Source organism: Rhagoletis pomonella, unplaced genomic scaffold (assembly GCF_013731165.1).
Source record: "Rhagoletis pomonella isolate Grant_MI unplaced genomic scaffold, Rhpom_1.0 Rhpom_scaffold_00003, whole genome shotgun sequence".
In the NCBI taxonomy this organism is placed as follows: Eukaryota; Metazoa; Arthropoda; class Insecta; order Diptera; family Tephritidae; genus Rhagoletis; species Rhagoletis pomonella.
The window spans coordinates 22,802,034-22,824,126 of record NW_023458557.1 but is presented as its reverse complement, the minus strand read 5'-3'; the positions used below and the strand labels follow the sequence as shown (position 1 = coordinate 22,824,126).

General features: G+C 39.9%; 1 protein-coding gene across 1 annotated transcript; it reads left to right on the top strand.

Annotated features, from left to right (window-relative positions):
* The first annotated feature begins 2,246 nt into the window (after nucleotides 1-2,246).
* Nucleotides 2,247-3,600, top strand: LOC118736514. Its single transcript, XM_036466586.1, has one exon. The coding sequence runs from the start codon at nucleotides 2,756-2,758 to the stop codon at nucleotides 3,344-3,346; it is 591 nt and encodes a 196-aa protein (XP_036322479.1). The 5' UTR covers nucleotides 2,247-2,755; the 3' UTR covers nucleotides 3,347-3,600.
* The last annotated feature ends 18,493 nt before the right edge of the window (nucleotides 3,601-22,093 follow it).

Genomic DNA, 22,093 nt, shown 5'->3' with positions numbered 1-22,093 from the left:
CTAAATAGCTCTAACTCGCAAAGAGCCACAGGGCTAGTTGCAACAGCTAGACCCGAACACCCCGAAAATCTCGAAAACGAAACCGAGAAACCATGCTATTCGAAAACAGCAAATATACAAGCGCTTCATTCCGAAAATGAAAGCAAAATTTTACTGCCAACCGCGATTGTCTCGATTGAACATCGAGGAGAATTATTCAAGCTTAGAGCTGTAATCGATCAAGGCTCACAAAGATCGTTTATCTCATCAAAAGTACAAAACCGGCTAAAACTCCCAACCACAAACTCAAACTTTGAAATTTCGGGAGTGGGTGGAAGAGTAATACAAAACTCTAATAAAATCTGCTCATTAACCCTGATTTCCCCAATGCGGATGTAAGAATAGAGGCACACGCCATAGTTCTGCCGCAACTTGCAAATATGCTTCCAAGCTATAAAGTAAATGGCAAAGATCGCCAAAAATTTGCCCACCTAAAATTAGCGGATCCCAACTGCCACACCCCCGCGCAAGTTGATATCCTATTAGGCAGCGACCTAGTCCCCCAAATAATGCTAGAAGGCATTGAAAAAATTTCAAATACCCTGTTAGCCCAAAATACCATCTTTGGATGGATATTGAGCGGCCAAGTAAAAGAAAAAATATCGGTATTCAAAACTCAAGTTGAAGATATTTCAAACGAATACCTCAATTCTCAACTAAGAAGATTTTGGGAGTTAGAAGAACTCCCCCCCCATGCAAGTCATTACCCCAGAAGATAAGTATTGTGAAGACTATTATAAAGCCACAACTACAAGATCAAAAAACGGCCGCTACGTCGCACAGTGTTTCGACTATATGGAGGCAGATGGAAATAATAGTGCACCTGCACCGATTTCACTGAAACCTGACATGTGATCTAGTTTTACTTAGAAATAGAGAATTATGCAATTTTGTAAAGATGTAATAATTGCCACGCCCTCTACTCTTGTGGGCGGAAAAATTAAATCTCATCCGATTTTGATGAAATTTAGTTTGTAGTCTTTATTTTATTAGAAAAACCTAAATATAAAATATGGGGAAGATTGGATTACTATAACGTTCAAAACTCACAAAAAATGTGGGCGCAGTCATTAAATGTAATGGAATTTTGGGTGATTTTTGTTTCCTGCTTTCCACTCTCAGAAAACAAAGGTTATACAATAAAATAACTTAGGTGTCAATACTCGCTTTTTTCCCAATATCTGGTGGGATTTTTTCATTGTTCGAAAAATTCTTCTCGCTAAATTATGCAAAAAGAAGTTGAAAATCCAAAATTACATATATTTGCAAAGTCGCTCGCAATATATATATATTCAAAAACTACATAAAATTATCTAAAATATTAGTCTAATTTCAAGACCTGACGGACCGGTACTCACACTTTTTTTACTAATAATCTTTAGCATCTACATTTCAAAGTAAATTTTTTGGTAAGAAAATAGGAAAATACCAAATAAATGATAAATACCTTCATCTGAATATTCCACGACATTTAGATAATTAATTACAATTGAAAAAGAAACTCTTTCTGTAATGGGTTTAGCGCCAAATGCAACTAAACTGATTAGTCGGTATCGCGCCCATTCCCGTATTTTTTGGAAATGTATCGTTCGTGAAGAAGGGGGGGGTGAGTAAATAATGTAAAATTTGGTACTTATGACTTTTACTATTCCCTCTCTAAGTCGGACCGGTTTTTTTTACCAACTGTCACCATGACTTTTTTCTACCTGCCTCCATATAGTCGAAACACTGTACGTCGTACGGCTACCATTCAAGCCACAATTTTCCGACACACTCGCCTTAGGTCACTCCCGAACCTCAGCACTTCAGCAATTTTTAAGTATGGAAAAAAACCTGCTTAAAAAAGGCGAGCTAAAAACCTCGTATAACAATGTACTCGAGGAATACCTCCAATTAAATCATATGGAAATAGTCGAGTCATATGAAAAAATAACAAAAGGTAAATATACATCATTTTACCTCTCACACCATGCAGTAATAAAGCCAGAAAAACTTACAACAAAAGTAAGAGTTGTATTCAATGCCTCGAAATGCACAAGCGCAGGCAATTCATTAAATGATGTATTATATACGGGACCCACACTACAACCCGTTTTAATGCTCCTAATACTAAACTGGCGCATGTTTAAATACGTTTTCAATGGGGATGTCGAAAAAATGTGCTGACAAATCCTTGTACATAAAAACGTCAAGATTTTCAGCGCATTATATTTCGCAATTCACCTAGTAGTCCAATACGCGACTACAAATTAAAAACGGTGACATTTGGCGTAAATTGCGCCCCCTTTCTTGCCATTCGAACACTTCACGAATTGGCGAACGATATAAAAGAAAAACTGCCTCTAGCAACCCCGGTGTTAAAAACACAAACTTATGTGGACGATATCCTGTCGGGAAGCCACAGCTTACCCCAACATGTGAATCACTATCTCAAGTGATCTAAGCCCTCAACTGCGGAGGGTTCCCCTTGAAAAAGATAACGGCCAACCACCCCGAAATATTAAAGAATATAAATAAAGACCACTTATTAGACACAAACTTCCTCATCTTTGAAAAATAAAGTACCACCAAAACTCTGGGAATATGATGGAATGCGATATCAGATCAATTCTCATACACTCTTGAGTCAATATCTACAATATCCGCAAAAACCAAAAGGCAGATCCTGTCGTCTGTGGCAAAACTTTTTAACCCCGCAGGATGGCTTGCACCAATTATGATCCAAGTAAAGATACTCATTCATTCAATTTGCCAACAATCTGAACACTATTTCGGAAATACAAATCCCTCATACTCTCCCGTACATCAAGCCGAACTGCACGGCTTCTGTGACGCCTCTGAAAAGGCATACTTCGCTACTATATACGTGCGCACCCAACATGATGGCAAAACAACAAGCCACTTGCTAGTCGCGAAAGGCAAAGTGGCTCCGCTAAAGACCGTAAGCCTACCACGGCTTGAGCTATGCGGGGCGCTCCTCCTTGCAAAACTAGCCTCCACTGTTCAAACCCACTTAAGCCTGAACAATCGCAAATTTTACCTATGGACTGACTCTGAAATAGTCTTTGCTTGGTTAGAAAAACCACCCCATACGTGGAAGACATATGTGTCAAACCGCACAGGCCAAATAATAGACTTAGTTGGGCCAGCAACTTTGCGACATGTAGCCAGTGCTGATAACCCCGCCGATCTTGGCACAAGAGGTTGCAAACCCCTGCACCTCGCCACCACCTTACTCTGGTGGAACGGCCCCAGCTGGCTAACAGAATCACAAGAATTCTGGCCACAATCCCCATACGCAACATAATACCCCCCGAAAGTCGAAAACTTGAAAACTGTCATGCCGTATTGGATGATACGACATCCTTAAACGATTTTCGTCGTTCCCCTGATGCCTCAGAGTAATAGATTATATGTTTCAGTTCATAAATCGCCTCAAAAACCAAGGGAAAGGAGCGCCTAACCCCCCGCATCATGCACTAGCACACCAAGACCTACAACGGGCTAAAATCGCTCTGATTATGTCTACTCAGACCCGCTATTATGACCGGGAAATAGCACTTTTGATGGTATCAAAGCCAATAGATAAAAAAAAGCCCACTCTTAGTTCTTAATCCCTTCCTAGACCCGAAGGGACTGCTACGCGCCAATGGACGTCTGGCAAACTCCAGTTTGAGTTATAACGAGCGGTACCCAATAATAATACCCGAAAAATCGCCATTTGCCATTTTGTACATAAATTATTTGCACTTATTGATGCTACACGCTGAACATCGGCTTATGCAGCAAATGATCCGACAAGAGCTTTATATCCCACGACTAAAGCCTCAGATAAAGAAATGTATTTCCTGTGGAAAGTCTGCACTCTACATAAGCAGAAAATGCGCACGCAGATCATAGCAGCTCTACCACCTGAACGCTGCAATTTCTCTTTGCCCTTTACCATCACGGGTGTTGACTTTGCGGGGCCTTTCCAGATAAAGGCCTCTATGTTAAGGTCTTCCACCTTTACGAAGGGCTATGTGGCCGTTTTTGTATGTTTTTCGACAAAACCGGTACACCTTGAGTTATGTTCAGATCTGACAACTTCAGCTTTTCTCGCGGCATTTGCCCGATTTGTCGGAAGGCGTGGATTTCCCTCAAAAATAATGAGCGACAATGGCTAAATATTCGTCGGAGCCAAAAGGGCCACTGAAAACCAATTTATCCAATTTATTAAGGAAGTCTCGCCTGAAATCATTAAGAAATATGCACCCCAAGGAATTAATTGGCAATTTATTCCCCCTAGCGCTCCACACATGGGGGGACTCTGGGAATCCGCCGTAAAAAGCTTTAAAGCGCATTTCAAGAAAGTCGCTGGTAATTATAAATTTACTAATGAAGAGTTCACCACTCTATTAGCTCGAATTAAAGCCGTTTTCAACTCACGGCCTCTCAATACCCTCTCGCAAGATCCCTCCGATTTCGAAGCCCTCACCCCTGGGCATTTTCTCAGAGTAGCCCCACTTCTGGCCATACCCGAGCCAGACGCGCAATCCCTATCCCTCACAAATCGATGGGAAAGAGTTAAACTTCTCCATCACGAATTTAGCCGTCGATGGAAGGAGGAATATCTAAAAGACCTCCATAAAAGATACCGATGGAAAAATAGTCAAGAAGCGCCAAAGATTGGAGACTGTGTCCTAGTTCACGACGAATGTCTTCCTCATACGGAATGTCGGCTCGGCCGCATAGAGGAAATATATCATGGCTCCGACGGTCATGTCCGCGTAGTTGATCTTCGTACACAAAGCGCAACGTCACGCCTCGTCCCGCCGCTGCTCCGACGGCACTGAGCTTCCACAAAGGAGCCCAGCAGAGATGCATGGCGTACGATGCCCGCTATGTAGGCGCCCACACAAGCTGCGCCTATGCTCCATATTTAGGAGGTTGCGCAAGCGCATGGGCACTGCCTCAATTGCTTGGCGCTATCCCACGCAACGAGGAAATGCGACTCCCCCATCAGGTGCCAACTATGCGACCGCATCACACGCTGTTGCACCGCATGTCCGGACGTCCGATGATCGAGACGCCAGTGTCACGCAACCATAGGCGGCGAAGGCCGCACGACAGCAGTACAGCACGATCGCGGCGACCACCAATACAACATCGCACTTGGAACCAGCCTACGCAACGTCCCCGTCGTGCAACCGGACTCAGCAACGTAGTGGAGACCCTGCAGCAACTCCAGCAACTACTAGGCTGAAGACTCGCCTAGGGGGGCCGGGATGGCTAAATGAGTTCGGCCGTTCCCCCTTTTTCGACCGTGAATGGCTCCGTTGAACAGCAGCAACCCTGCCTAATCGCCTACTCACCACGGACCGTTCCACCCACGTACACATAATACACCTACACACACACATATACACATGAATGGTACTTAGACATAACACACACATGAATTACAACATAACATGAAACAAAATACAATTTTTGCGATCATCAAGCCGGCAAGACGTGTTCTCCCCGCCAATTATATTTTAATAAAAACCCATTTCAACGTTACAAAAATCCCGGGATTTTCGGGATTTGTAATTTGCACTGATGGCAATAATAGAAACTCCTATTCTCGACCAGTATTGGCTATATTTCTTTTTTATTTAATAATAAATATTTTTTTATAAATGTCTAGCTCATTGTACATATAACAGCGCGCGATAGTAAATTTTTATTTATTTATTTATTTCTTACAGCTTTATTAAGCTTAGCTTATACATATTCCTTAAAATCTATGTATGGCTTATAGTCTAAACTAAAATACAAAGTAAAAGCTACGTATATGAATCGCCCAATATTAGCGACTGACAATGTTGCTGACTTCCAAATCATGTCAAAGCAATGATTATACGATTCGGCTGCGGTGTAACGACCGATTATGCATGTAGATAAAGTGCGCAACAAGCATCCAAACGGCAATGTACTGATTCGATCTAGTGATGCGCTTTGGGATGAGCTGCGGCTACTTTTCAGATGCTTATGGGAACAGAATACTTATGTTGGCGTGGTGCAACAGTATACGTTGTACGTAAATTGCAAGCGTCCTGCAATAATGGTACAATTTTTGTTTAAACTCATTTATATTGCTACATTTAATATCCTTTGCCAATTCATTATAATATTTTAACCCTTTGTAATACAAGTTGCATTTATCAGCTTCAGTTTTATAGGCAGGTAGATTGAAATCATTTTTGCTTCGAGTATTCTTGGAGTGTACATTATTGACATACTTTATGTTACTATTCAAATAATCAGGCAAGTTTCCATCAATAATATTTTTAATAAACTTCATTGTATAGTAAAACAGCTGTTGTTTAATGCTGAACCAATTTAGAGTGGCCAACATATCTCTGATAGGTGTGTCATAGCGCTTCGTAAGGATGAATCTCATCGCTCGGTTTTGTAGTTTTTGTAATTTGTAAATTTGACTATCTCTCATTATAAAAAATATTGTTGGACAAATGAGGTTGGAAATGAGGTTCGATAATAGATCTATAAACCATAGTCTTGAATCTTCTACCTAAATAACTGCAGGTTCGTTGCATAAAGTATAATTTTTTGGCTATCTTTCCCACCGTAAAATCAATGTTCAAAATTCAGTTTATCATCGATTTTTATTCCTAAGTATTAAAATGTTCTAACTTTTTCAATTGCTTCGTTCTTTATATACAAATTCTGCAGCCCACTGTCCTCAAGATTACTCCTTGATATAACCATAAATTTGGTTTTATTAACGTTTAATTTAAGTCTGTTCATGCATAGCCAATCGTATACTTTATTTAGGTCATTATCTCCACATAACGTAACGTATCATCGGCGAATAATTTCATATCACAGTATTTTATGCAATCAGTAATGTCATTAATATAAATATTAAACAAAATGGGAGCTAGTACAGACCCTTGCGGCAGCCCAACTGATGCACCTCTTTTATTTGATTCTGATGATCCAATTAATGTTCTTTGACTCTGATTCGTAATAAAGTCCTCAAACCATCTTAGTTCCGTACCAGCGATACCCATATTAAGCAACTTATTTAGTAACGGTTTTCGGATTGTCTCAAAAGCACGTTTCAAATCTAGGAAAACAGCTACAATGTGTTTATTTCTACTCAAGTTTTCCAATTAGCAATAACCAAATTTAAAGCGCTTTCACAGGAATGTCTTTTACGGAAACTAGATTGCTATGGGATAATAATTTTGTTTTCTTTTAAACACTGGACAAGTTGGTTTTTACCACCGTTTCAAGTATCTTCTCGTCACACGGTAACGTATTTATAGGCCTAATCTCCTCTGCCCTAATAGTATTTTTTATTTTCTCTATTGGCACAACAATGGAAGTTTTCCAGACATTTGGAAATACACCTTTCTCTAGGCTTTCATTAACTATTTGAGCGTAAAAGTATCCAGTGTAAATTATGGAGTATTTAATAACTCCTTCGGATAAGAGTTTTGTTCCCCCAATTTTATTTTTGAACTTGCTAGTTATATTAAGTATGTCATTTGTGGAGACTTTGTGAATTTTAAACACAAATATCAATATATTCGCGAACCCCTGGGCCAAATATAGTAAAATTGCTTTTTTAGTTTTACACTCTGACGTCAGTAATTCAAAAATGATTAAAAAGTTCATAGAAATGTGCTTAGAGAAGAAGTATGGGTATAAAATTAATGAGGAAATCCTGTAGAATTTAAACAGATTCAAGTTTCTGGTGCAGAAGGGCTGGTAAATATTGGAAATGTCATTTTAAAAGTTTATCCTTGAAATTTCGCAATATTTGGTTTTGAAAAAATTATATGTTAAGGGCTAATATAAACTCGATAACATCCTCGAATTTCGTTCTTCTAACTTTGTCAGCTTAAAAATCACCTATTCGTCCTTGTGAATCCAAAAAAAATAAAAATTTTTAAATTCTAAAGAAATTTCCTATTGCATTTGTTATTTTATATATATTTTTATTCTACATTGCATTGATTTTTTTAACAATTTTTGGAATTAATCATATCTGAAATTACAAAGTCCTTCAAAATAAATCGTGCGGTCAGAGAAAAAAAATAAAAACGCCACTTTAAATAAAAAAGTAGGTTTCAAACCCATTTATTTATTATTTATTTCATGGTAGGAGAGCTTCTCAAACAATATAGAAGCAATTTTTTCGATTCAAGTTGTTGAAAAGTAATGAATATCTAAATCCCGGGATTCCGGGATTGTGACAAGGCCATCCCGAAAATCCCGGGATCAGAAAAAGACGAAAAATTTGCATCCCTAATATATATATATGCACGTAGTTTATCGGATACATATGTATATGTGTTTATGTGATTATGTGAGCTTATGTACCGACAGGGTGAACGGTAAATATCTGAAATGAGAAGATTTTTGCTCAACGGTAAATGAAAAAATAGAGCAATTCAGTTTACCGCTTTTTGCAAAAATCCGCTAAACTTTTTTTTCTTATAAGAAAAAGCTTAATCCTATAGCCTATGATTATTATTTGAATAATCTTATGCATACTCGCAAGGAAGAAATTAAGGACTTGGGCGTAATTTTCGACTCAGGACTAACGTTTTCTACGTCGCAATACTGCAGATTTTTCTGATCCTTTGACATTGAAGGCACTCTACGTCTCTTTAATTCGAAGCCGCCTAGATTATTGCTCGTTGGTATGGAACCCGTTCTATCAGTCCTATGTAAACAAGATCGAAAGAGTCCAAAAAGTTTTTACCAAGTATGCATTATATAAACTGCGCTGATCAAATGGTCTTCCTAGTTATTTATTTTAGAATCAGATTTTGTTTAAATTTTTTCACTTTGCGTTGGTATGTTTTTTTCGCGCACCGCTCGCAATCAACCGCTCGATTTCACTTTTACGAAAAAATGTCCCTCTCGCTATGTTAAGCAAGTTTAAGCGCGTAAGTGCTGCCAATTCAAATCGAATGGCTCGCTGAGGACCATATGTTGCGCTCTTGGCAACCTAATCGGGCTATGTTTACTTCCGTTTAAATAAAAGATTAACCTTCTTTAGTAATATAAGTAACAGTTCGGGTATTTATTGAACTGTAAAATTTTGTGTATATATATAAATTAAGGGTGAGAAACGGGCTGACGGTTCGATTGCGAGTGCCGAGCACTTCGCGTTTTAAAACTTTTTTAATATTTGTGTTATGTATGTACGAGCGTTTATAATAAAATATGTACATTTGTATACATGTAATTTTAGGGAAAATTGAAAGTCTGGATATGTTTAGTATTTAGTAACTACAATGTATATATTGGTATAAAATTCACGACAAATTCAAGGGATTGGATATGTTTAGCGTTAGCTTATTGTACCCGGATATACTTATATATACATACATATGTGGGAAAAATATATAAATAGAAAAACGCCTCATTCGTCCATGTCCTCAACAACGACAAATATTTTCCATTAATTCTGACTTTAAACTCACATTCACATATGTAAATATTGTTAACAAACATTTTCACACGATAAACGTTAGCATCATTTAAGTATTTTTGCACAATATTATAAAATTCTAATCCTATGCTCTTATTTATATTTAATATTAATTACAGCTGCATAAACATTGTTTGTGTTGACCACGTCCTCTATAAAGTTAATCGCATTATCTAGTTTTTGTTGTACACGTAGGCTTTCTAGTGTCATTCTCCTTTTTACCCCTCTTTCGATGTCCAAAATTCCGGTATTCCCGAAGTCAGCTAAGTGTTTGTGCTTCGTCAAGTGTTGCGCAAGTGCTGTTGTTATCTTTTGGTTTCTCTCATCCGCTCAATGTTCGTTAATTCTAGTAACTAATGATCTTTTTGTTGTGCCTACATAGCATTTGTTACAGCTTTCTGTATCGCATTCCAACCCGTTATATTTGATTCACCACATTATGTTGTTCTTTCGGAATTTTGCCCTTTGTTTTTTGTGAACAGTTTGCTTATTGAGTTGTGCGGTCTGTGAACATATATAATGTCTTCATTATTTATTGTTTTCCTGAGCGCCTGGTTATTTGTTAGTCCTGGTACGTAAGTAGTTCGGGAGCGGGAACGTTTCGAATTCGCATTAACAAAATCGGTTCATAAATACTGCTTTTATAAGTAACTCGACTCCGTAATTTTTGAGTTAAGTCCAAACAGCCAAAATGGCTATTATTCTATATACATATATAGGTTAAATAAATGACAAGTGTCATTATAGAATTTACAAGGTATTATACCTGAACCGCCTTGAATAATCCAACAAGTTTTTTGACAAGAATTTGATCTACACACACACAAAAACCGTTTTCACTCATCATGAATCACAAAATTTAGTTAGTAAAATTTCAAAGGTTATATTTCATGTAACACCACGAGTGCTTTGATCGCCCATGATTGCGTAATGGCTGACGGAAAGGAGTAAGGGGACACACAGTCTATTGATACTATATAAAGAGTGAGCAAGAAGGGAGCGGAGTTCCAAAGTTTTTCATGTATAAGTAAACTTAAGAATTATCTGAAAAAATCTTGTTTTTCTTTCATACAAATTCTTATGCCTAGTGGTTTTAGCTAAGAAATGAGTAAAATTCACATACATAAATAAGTTAAAAATGTGATTTTTAACTGATATTTGTTGAGCTAAAAGTTACACCATGTGCTACTAATTTTTCTTAATATATGGGGTATTCACAACGGTGTCGGTAAGTGTCGTATCGTTGTATCTCGTGAGCTTTAAACGCCTAAAAAATATGCTACGGGGGTTCGCAAAGTACCATCGAAGTCAAATTATGAATTTTCGCAGTGTTAAAAAAAAGTTGGTTGTGGGTTCAAGTTCTCTAAAACGAATTGATCGCTTAAAGGAGGCGTGGGATGAATTCGTTGCAGCCACAAACGCCATGTATCAATTCCGTGAAAGTCCCGAATATTCTAATCCAGACGAAGACTATGGAGTTTACGATGGAAAGGTTTTGACTGCACGTAACCTGCTTCGCTCGCTTCAGGATTCCTTTACGATTCCAACTCAACAACCCAGCTTGGATGACACCATATCTCGACTAGCTGAACAACAGTCTACATTTTTTCATAAATTTTCTACAACTTCGATTCCAGCACAACATGCAAAAAACGATTTGCCTAAAATTACCATCCCACCTTTCACCGGCCTGTACAAAGACTGGCCGCCATTCAAGGACTTATTCACCAGTGCAATTGCATCGAAACATACCCAAAAGTGTCATCATCTCAAATCATTGCTAAGGGATGACGCTGCGCAAATTATCAAACACATTCCGGTAACTGAGGCGTCTTACGAAACGGCGTGGAACAGAGTAAGCGAACGTTTCGATCGCCCACGCCATATTGTCGCCTCATTTATTGAGAACTTTATGGCACTCCCCTTGTCATCAGGGGAAAATTCTACAATTCTTCGTAAAATATCAGACGCAGCAAACGAGGTTATCAGGGGTCTACATGCCATATCCCATGACGATCACGACTGCTGGCTTATCTACCTTCTCCTAGCCAAGCTAGACTCAGAGTCCCGACGAAAGTGGATTGAATCTAGTGAAAATCTCAAAGTACCTACCATAACGGAATTTTGTAAATTACTTGATTGCGAAGAATTAGAATTGGCCCAACATAGGACGCAACCCGCACGCCTTCGCAACTCTGAAACTCGGGGTGCTAGTTTCAACTAACGGGGCGGCCTCCAAGCCAGGCTGTCCTAAATGTAATGGCACAGATCATTGTCTCATGAAGTGTCCAACATTCTTATCCTTGAGCACAGATGACCGGCGAGCGATGGCCAAGGGTAAATTGCTGTGCTTCAATTGTCTAAAGACAGGGCACTCGACATCAACATGCAGTTCTAAATTCAATTGTAAGGTATGTAATCGACGCCACCACACACTTCTACATGGCCTACCGTCGGCCGCAGGTACAGCGTCTCGAGCAGGTCAAGAAAGCTCTTCTGGTTCAAGCAGGATCGACAATGGTACGCCATGGTCCGTACATCGCACGCTCATTGACATCGACACCAGCTGACACCTACACAAGTCAGCTATCACCGCTTCGTAAGGGATCGACAGCCTTGCTGCCCACAGCCATAGTTAACGTTCAAACCGCCCACGGTGGTTTTTTGAAATGTCGAGTACTTCTGGACACCGCATCAGAACTATCGTACATCACCGAGCGCTGTGTCCAGAGGCTTTGCATTCCGCGCTCTGCTGGTCGCATCGCTGTATCTGGTATATCGTCCTCAAAAGGCGAAACCACTAGAGGCTGTTGCTCGCAGGTACTTAAGTCTCTCGCGTCGAACAACGTCTTAAATGTGTCTACGTATATACTCAGCAACATCACCTCATCTCTTCCCAAAAAACCAATTCTTGCATCAGAGATCGAGCAGCTTAAGCACGTTAGGCTCGCAGATCCCACATTCCAGACACCTGTAACAAAATGTTGGACTCAAAGGGAGATCCTGTTGCAGTTTCCTCAGTTTTTGGATGGGTGGTCAGTTCAGCAATTGACGGGTTGGGTTCAGCGGATTCCACCCAAGCTCTGCACACCATAGTCGAAGTTGATAACTTTCTACGAAATTTCTGGGAAATCGAGGAACCCTGTCAAACTCAACTCATGGATTCCGACGACATAACCTTAGAAGAGCACTTACGCACGCATACGCGTCATACCGACGGTAAATACATTGTAGAGCTACCATTTAAGATGGAAGCACCGCGGTTTGCGGAGGAATTATCGGGCGCTGTTTCGCGTTTTCACGCCGTCGAGCTTCGTCTACAGAAAAACGAATCTCTTGGTGAAAAACTTCGGGTGGTATTCGACGGATCGTTTGCAGACAGCAGGGGAGTTGCTATTAATAGCGTTTGCATATCGGTCCTAGCATTCAGCGCAATTTGTTTTCCGTATGTTTGCGATTCAGGATGCACCGATATGTGTTCCGACAGATATGGGTCGCCGAACATCATCGAAACTACCAAAGGATCTTGTGGAGGGAGACTCTTGCTGATCCCATAAGACACTTCCAGTTATGCACGGTTACGTATGGTACGGCTTGCGCACCATATCTATCTGTCAGGGTATTACAACAATGAGCAGAGGACTATAAGCATCAATTCCCACGCGCAAGATCAATCGTAAGCGATGACTTTTATGTCGACGATGTTCTCACGGGTGCCGACTCCAAACAGGAACTCATTGAAAAGCTCATGAGGAGCTTGTGAAAATGCTTGCTGGTGCTGGACTGGAACTCCGAAAGTGGGTATCCAACTGCCGTCGCATATGCAAAGACGATGACGCGCAACACACGCTGGGTAAAGACGCAACAAAGGTTCTCGGATTGCTATGGAGGGCGAATGACGATATACTCACATACCAAACTCGCGCGCCTAATATGCGCACTTCCAGAAAGAGGAAGGTACTTTCCGACGCATCCCGTATCTTCGATCCTTTAGGATTACTGTCACCTGTGACGGTGCAATTCAAATTCTATTCCAGGAGTTGTGGTTACACAAGCTAGGTTGAGATGATCCTTTGCCAATGCATCTTGCTGGCGCTACCTCGTTTGACGGTTAACTCTACGACGCACTTGGAGCTCCACGGGTTCTTGGATGCCTCAATAAAGGCGTACGCTGGCGCTGTGTACTGCCGCTTCAAGGGTCCAGATAACACGTTCACTATATCATTGATGGCCGCCAAGACACGAGTGGCACCTCTGAAGCAGATTTCGCTGCCTCAGTTGGAGCTGTGCGGCGCTCTATTGTTGACACGGCTAATGACAATTCTAAACGTGCTGCCGCATAAATCTATAACAACATACGCCTGGTGCGACTCAACCGTTGTATTGGCTTGGCTGTCTCATCCCTCTGTAAGGTTGAAAACGTTTGTAGCAAATCGAACAGCTGAGATTTTGGAAACTTTGCCACGCAGCGTTCGGAGCCACGTCGAGTCGAGGGAAAATCCAGCTGATTGCGCGTCAAGGGGATTGGCAGCCTCTGCAATTGTGGATTTCAATCTCTGGTGGAAGGAGCCTCCTTGGTGTGGCGATGAAGAGCGCACTCGTAAGCTGGTGTTTGAAACCAATCATCAAGAACTACACCAGATCCCGGAAGCCAATGCTGAGATGAAGAGCAGTGTACTAAGCTCAGTGGCTACGGAATCTCCACTTAGCAGTTCATTTGACACATTGATGCAACGTTCATCATCATGGCAGTGGCTCGTTCTAGTTACAGCCTATGTTCTACGCTTTATTCGCAATGCTCGGAAGACGTCATGCAGGCCTGACGTTAAAACACTTTCGTTCGATGAAATCAAGGAGGCGCGCGTCCTTTGGCTACAACAGGTTCAAAGCTGTTTCCAGGAAGACATTCAGCAATTAAAACGAAATGATGAGATGAGTTCGCATTCAAAGCTTTTGTAGTTAGCTCCGTTCGTTGACGAGTTCGGCCTACTACGGGTAGGTGGGCGGATTCGAAATTCAGAATTGCCAGCGGAAACACATCATCCGGTTATCTTCTCAAAGGAACATCGTGCAACGGAACTCATACTTATCGACGAACACATTCGTAATTTACATCCAGGAGTCTCAGCGTTGTTGTGATAGTGCGGCAGAGGTATTTGATTTTGGGAGCTAGAAACCTGATTCGAAAGATTACGCATAATTGCATCAAATGTTTTCGACAGAAGCGCACCTCTACACAGCAATTCATGGAAGATTTACCGGCGATACGTGTTCGCCAAGCACATCCCTTCAAACATATCGGCGTTGATCACGCTGGGCCGCTAACTTTGAAATTATATCGGGGACGTAATGCTCGCACGTCCAAGGGATACATATGCCTGTTTGTGTGCCTTGTAACATCTGCAATCCGTATGGAGCTCGTAACAGATTTGAGCACTGATGGGTTCCTAGCTGCATTCAAACGCTTCATTTTGCGTCGAGGGAAATGCAGCAAGATATTCAGTGATAATGGGCGAAATTTTGTGGGGGCGGCCCGCGCGCTGAACGATATGGATCGGCTTCTCCGTTCGCAACATCATAACAACATTGTTTCGCAGACACTCACCGATGAACAAATTCAATGGAATTCATGCCACACAACGCTCCGCACTGGGGTGGCATATGGGAGTCAGGGGTACGGTCAGTGAAATTTCATTTGCGGCGTGTGATTGGGACCACTATTCTCACGTATGACCAGATGTACACCCTTTTGGCCCAGATCGAAGCAGTAATCAATTCACGGCCACTGGGGGTGGTGCCTGACAGCAATACTAATTATCTGTCGCAATCTCATTTTCTCATAGGTAGACCGTACACGATGGTTCCCGAAGGAGATCTTGCCCAGGTCCCCATCAACCGGCTTGAGTATTGGCAGCATATCCAGAATATGTACCAAGGCTTCTGGATGCAATGGCATCGAGAACATCTTACATCGCTGCAAAACCGCCCGAAAGGTGCCGGCGTAATCCCAACATCAACATCGGGGATATTGTGGTTCTCAAGGAAAGTAACATACCACCTGCAATATGGTCGATAGCGAAGGTTATTTGAAGTGCATCCTGGCAAGGACGGATTAGTTCGAGTCGTCAAATTGAGGACCGCTCATGGTGACTTAACTCGTTCCATAACCAAGGTGGCAGTTCTACCCTTGTCCTGAAAATAACTTTTCAGCGGGGCCAGGCATGATCAGGAATGAGACACGAACACACCATATGTTGCCTAGTTGGCAGCTCTACTTTGTATTCATTTTCTTATGTTACTTTGTTTAGTATTTATTATCTTATGTTACCTTACTTAGCAGCTTCTAAGCTTTGTTTGCTTTGTAATTTATGCAAATCATGTATGTACATACGCATGTAAGCTTCAATTACATTTATACTTGTTCATTCATTTTCTCTCGTTCATTCATCTATTGGCCAGAGAGACAGCAGCACCTACCTGCTTAGCAAAGAAAGTAAGTTGGAGATAAAATTCGTTACTATTTCTGATCAGCGTCAAATAATATGAACGGAAAACGGCAAACAAATCAAAAAATAACAAATTTCTTCGAAAAATCTGTAGTAGTTTTGAAAAACAGCAAGTGCATGCGACAATCCTTGTTGACGGTTTTCTTTACTCCGGCTTGTGGAAATCGTCAGATTATATACTTCCCATTATCCTTCAGCTGTTTGCTTCATAATTAAAAAAATATTGGCCGCGCTCGTGAATGTCAAGGTAACGTTTTTTTTTTTTTGCAAGCTTGCGATCCTCCCAATCCCTTGCGTCACGCTCAAATCGTCAGATTATTGAAATGCACACTTTTCACCATGTGATCAACCCACCATTTCTTAATCTGACGCGCTCGAGTAAATCCACCTATCAATTTTTTCACTATTCTGATCAGCTGTCCTATGCGCGCGGCTCTACACAGATGGCTTAGATTTGGCAGAGGTACTCAACAGGACGCAGGGTATCCCCTATATTGGAATCTGACGCGCTCGAGTAAATTCCCCTCTTGGGCTCCCCTACTGTAACCAATTTCTTTTCTTTAACCGACTTGTATTCAATTAACTTGATGAGATAAATAACATAATTATTATGACAAAGTAGGTATCAAGCTAAAGTAGCTTAAGAGAGAATAATACAAAAGTCGTCGAGCTGTGTAGACGTGTTTTTTACCGCGCTCTTGTGAAATTCAATAAATTCGTAATATGACCGACTCCTGCGGTAAATGCGAAAAGCGGTTTGCAAGAAATGACGCTAACATAGTGCCTTGTAGTGGATTCTGTAATCTGCGTTTCCATCGCTCCTGCTGTGAAGGCCAGGTCACTGACTATGATCTTGGATTGATTAATCTCAATCGCCATATTTGCTATTTGTGCTCTACGTGTATAGATACATCTAAATCGATTTGCCAAGCTTTCGATTCGGCTCTAAACAAGCAAAAGCAAGGCTTCGATAAAGTGTTAAATGTTCTTGATGCGAAATTCAACGATATTTATGTGCAGATAGAATTATTAAAAACTCAAATAAATTCAACCACACAAAGTATCGCCATTGGCAACAACAACGCTTCTTGCATTAAAGCCTTAGCTGCCGAACTAAATGTCATCAAAAGTGCTGTTGTCAGTTCTAACGTTGTTGCTGTCGACAATGACAACAATTGTGAGAGTATAAGCCGTTTCTCTTTTCCCAAAGTGCTTCTCCGCTGCCAAATCCAACTGTTGCGCCAGCTGCTAATGGCAATGGAAAGCGAACAGTGACCAATGCGACTCTCTCACCTGTTATGCCAGCGAAGCGTATGACTCCTAATGCCAATATTACTCGTACCTATGCCAATGTTACAAACATCAAAGTTGTGCCTTCGTCTTCTAATGCTGCGAATGAGTCGGCAACTATTAGCACGGATGCTTCTCATGTTTTCAATGCGCTGCCCGCTACGCCTGTTATTGACAAGAACGCCGATGTTGGGGTTGCTGGTGCTGCTGATGCTAACAATCAAAGTGTTGGTGTTAAGGCACCTATACCAAGTAATGGTGCACAGTGGTCCACAGTGGAGAAAAAAAGCGTACAAACCTGAATAAGAAGACTGTTTGGGGCGCTAATTCAAATATTGAGTTGGAGGTTGCAGTTCGACTCAAGTGGTTGCATTTATCTTCCTTCTCAAAATCAGTTACGGAGAATAATATTATTGAATATGTCGCAAAGCACTCACTGTCAATAAAAATAGTATGTCTTGCTACAAGCTGGTAAAAAAGGTACACCTGATGCTGACTTGAAAAGGATAAATTTCAAACTAGGTGTTCCTGAGTACTCATTTGAATCTATATTAAACTCAGACCTCTGGCCTGTCAATGTGGCCGTTCGTCCGTTTCGTTTTTTCGAGAAAACATTGCCCGATCAACAAACAGCTTAGCGGAGCCGGCTTCTAATGGCCGCAAATCTATTAAAATATACTTTCACAATGCCTCAGGTTTAATAACCAAGTCAGAGGATATGCGCCTGCTGAGTTCGCAATTGGAGTATGACGTATTTGTCATTATCGAGACATGGCTTAATAAAAAAATTTTCGATGTTGAGTTTTTTGATCTGAACCGCTATGACGTTTTCCGTAAGGATCGAGATGCCGTAAAAACTGGTTGCTTTAGAGGTGGGGACGTGCTAATTGCCTCCCATTGTGAACTTCAAGCGTCTTCAGTAGCATTAAAATGCACCGATTCCATGCTTGATCAGCTTTGTGTGCGACTGAAAGGTGCCTCCGGATTGCTATACCTCTGCGCATCTTATATGCCGCCAGCCAGTGAGGATCGCATTTATTGTACTCATGTCGATAACATTAGTGCTCTACAATCGGAAATTAGTACTCACCAGTTATGTGTTTTAGGGGACTTTCACCTTAGCAATATTTCGTGGACCTATTTTCACGACAACATGTATTTAACTCCATCTAATATTAGCAGGAATACCGAGTCCTACTTAGTTGATAATTTATTAAGTATCGATTTAATACAAGTGAGTGGGTTCTGTAATAGTCTAAATCGGATCTTAGACCTAATTTTTGTTAGCAATAACATTAAGTTTAAATTATATTTGCCCTGTACCGCAATTTTCCCGCCTAATATGCATCATTTTCCTTTAATATTGGAGATTGAGTTTTTTGAATACTTTTGCATTCCTAGAGATATGCACAGGGTTTCTTTTAACTATGGCTCTTGTGACTTTGACTTTCTTGACCATAACTTTTCCTCTATTGATTGGAATGATGTTTTTGGGTCAGGCGATGCTGCTTTTTGTTTTAATGAATTCAGGAATATTATTTTTAATCAAAGTAAAATGTATATACCTGTTCATGCCAAAAAGTCTTGCAAGCTACCTTGGCACACGAGGGAGTTGAAGCGTCTTAAGAATCTTAGAAATAAGTTCTTTAAAAAGTGTAAGCTAACTAAGGACAGCACACGCTTTGTTTCCTATACTAGTTACCGAGATCAGTTTAATACTCTCAATAAGTCCTGCTATAGGGGTTACATTGCCAATTTTGAAAGAAGCATTAAAAGCAATCTAAAATGTTTCTGGAACTACATTAAGTCTATGAAGGGTGTATCTAATGTTCCCACCTCGGTTTTTTATAAGAATGCTATGGCAGCCTCGTTATATGAGGCAGCTGACCTTTTTGCAGATTTCTTTGCCTCAAATTTTGTATCAGATGATGTGGTTGGTGAGCTAATTGCGGATAGTGAAACTAACAATATGGGGTGTGCTTCCTTCGATGTAGGCTCTCTGATTCTCACAGACGAAGATATTATTGATGGTATTTAGAATCTTAAACATTCTTGTCATACAGACGAAGATGGCATGTCTGCTATTTTGTTAAAGAATTGCGTTTCCTTAGTAGAACCCTTAAAATGTATCTTAAATAAGTCGCTATCGTCAGGCATTTTTATTGAGGAATGGAAGCATACCTCCATCACGCCGATATTTAAAAGTGGTATTAAGAGTGATATCAGCAACTACCGTCCGATCTCTAAACTAACTACAGTTTCAAAGCTCTTTGAAGTTATAATAAAAAAATAGGCTGTTTTATACTTTAGCGCGTGTAATTTGCTCCAATCAGCATGGTTTTGTTGAAAATAGATCAACTGTAACTAATCTCGCCGGTTTTACTAACGACTGTATTAAAAGTTTCCAAGCAGGGTATCAAATGGATACAGTATACACGGACTTTTCCAAGGCATTTGATAGAATTTCGCACACGATTTTAATTAGTAAACTTTCGCAGCTTTTGTTTCACTCGTCCATGCTTCAGTGGATAAAGACCTATCTATCACACAGAACTAGTTCTGTTGTTCTTGATGGCGCTTCTTCGAAGACCTTTTTGCTCACCTCTGGAGTTCCGCAAGGTAGTATATTGGGCCCATTGTTCTTCTTAATATTTATTAATGACATCAGGTCTCTTATACGCAGATGATTTAAAAGTCTACTCAGTTATCAGATCTAATAATGACGCGCTTCTACTTCAAGCTGATCTCGACAGATTATTTTTGTGGTGTGTTAAGAATCGCTTATTTCTTAACATTAAAAAATGTAGCCAAATCACGTTTTCAAAAAAATCTACACCGCTATCCACATCATACCGTATTTCAGATACTAGATTGGAGTCTCTCAACGTAGTTAAGGACCTAGGAGTATTTTTCGATTCGCAATTTACTTTCATTACGCATGTAAATTATATCGTCGCTAATTCATTTTCGATGCTTGCTTTTGTAAGACGCAACAGTACTGCGTTTCAGAATCCCTACACTCACAAAGTCTTATACTCTGCATTTGTTCGGTCAAGATTAGAGTACTCTGCCTTTATTTGGAGACCTTATTACCAAGTCACATAAACAGGATTGAGTCAGTCCAGCGCGTGTTTATCCCACACACCTTAAGATCGCTTAACTTCTCCGACCCTATCCCATCCTATTTTTCACGTTGTCAATTAATTAACTTAATGCCGTTGCATAACCGAAGAATTTTCCATTTCCTTTATGTCCATTTCCTTTATTTTCGATGTAATTTCCGGTAACGTTGATTGCCCCTTATTGCTCAGCAGAATTTATTTCAATGTTCCTAGCAGAATTTTGCGGCATACTGATTTGTTTAGAGCCGCTATTAGCAAAACTCTTTACAGCCGAAATGCGCCCTTAAATAGAACTTTGCAAGAAATCAATACGATTTCTAGTTTTCTAGACCTTGATCTCTCTATGCCAAAGGGTATTTTCCGAAATCGGCTTGAATCTTATTTAAGTAATCTCAATAATATTTTATAATATGTAATTTTTTCTAATATGTGTAGTCTGTAAGAACATCCTGTTGATAGACTTCATAAACAAATAAATAAATAATTTCCAAGCATTTTTAAGACGGTTGCCACTTTATAAAATTTAATTCTATTAAATTGATAAGTTAAATGAAATGTTGTAACATAAATAGGTGTCCAAATAATTAATTTGGAAAATATTCCTAAAGAGGGTTGCCACCTGTTTGAAGAATTTAAACCAATTTATATGATAAGATAAATGAAATATTACGATATAGGTGTAAGAAATAAAATTTACCTGATATAAAAAAGAAATGGGTTAGGAATCAATAACTAAAATTAAAAATAAGGAGGCTCGAAATCTATTTTAGAGCTATGCATCCATGGACTTTTTTGTTCATAATTCCCAGTAGAACACTATAGTTGCCGATTGTAAAATTTAGCCAAATACGCGTGTGGTCCTTTGTACACTATACTATTGAACTATGATCCTCGTGCATTTTTAGTCCATGTCATCAAATCTGCACCGTTCGTTCGATTTTCGAAAATGAGGTGTCAAATGAAAGAGCTTGGGCTGTAGATGCTAGGACTTAACGTTGATTTTTGGCAGTTTGTGTTCGGATATTTTTTTTATATGAAAAATATGCGGAGCACCCTCATCAAAAAAATTGCCAAAAGTCAACGGTAAGTCCAAGATACTTAAAATTTACTACAATTTGATAGGCTACAAAACTGAATACCAAAATTTTGTCTAAGGACGCTGATCAAGAAGTTAGAAATTTTGGTCAAACTTTGCAGAATTTTCAAATTTTTTGCACAAAGTGTGAAATTTGAATTTATATCGTGTTTGTAGTAATCAGCTATATTTTCATAAAAAAATAATAAATGTTAAATAAACTAAAGAAAAACAGCCAAAACTTACTAAAGTGACGCGCCCCAGTTTTTATTTGGTTCAATATATGTCTATCTCGGTAACCGATTTAACAATTTCTACCAAACTCAATGCAATTATTGACCTTGGCATAAAAAAGCTATGTGTTGAAAATTTCCGAACTCGGACTAAAATTACACCCACTATCCAAAAAACGTAAAAAACGTATGGTGCATTGCTTAAAGACGTTGCACCACGTTGGATTTTCTATCCTAGCAGCTGAAGGAACGCATACAAAACATTTCAGACTTGTGCTCGCGACTTCAAAAAAAAAATCACAAAAAAAAAATCGAAGTTTCTGAGAATTGCC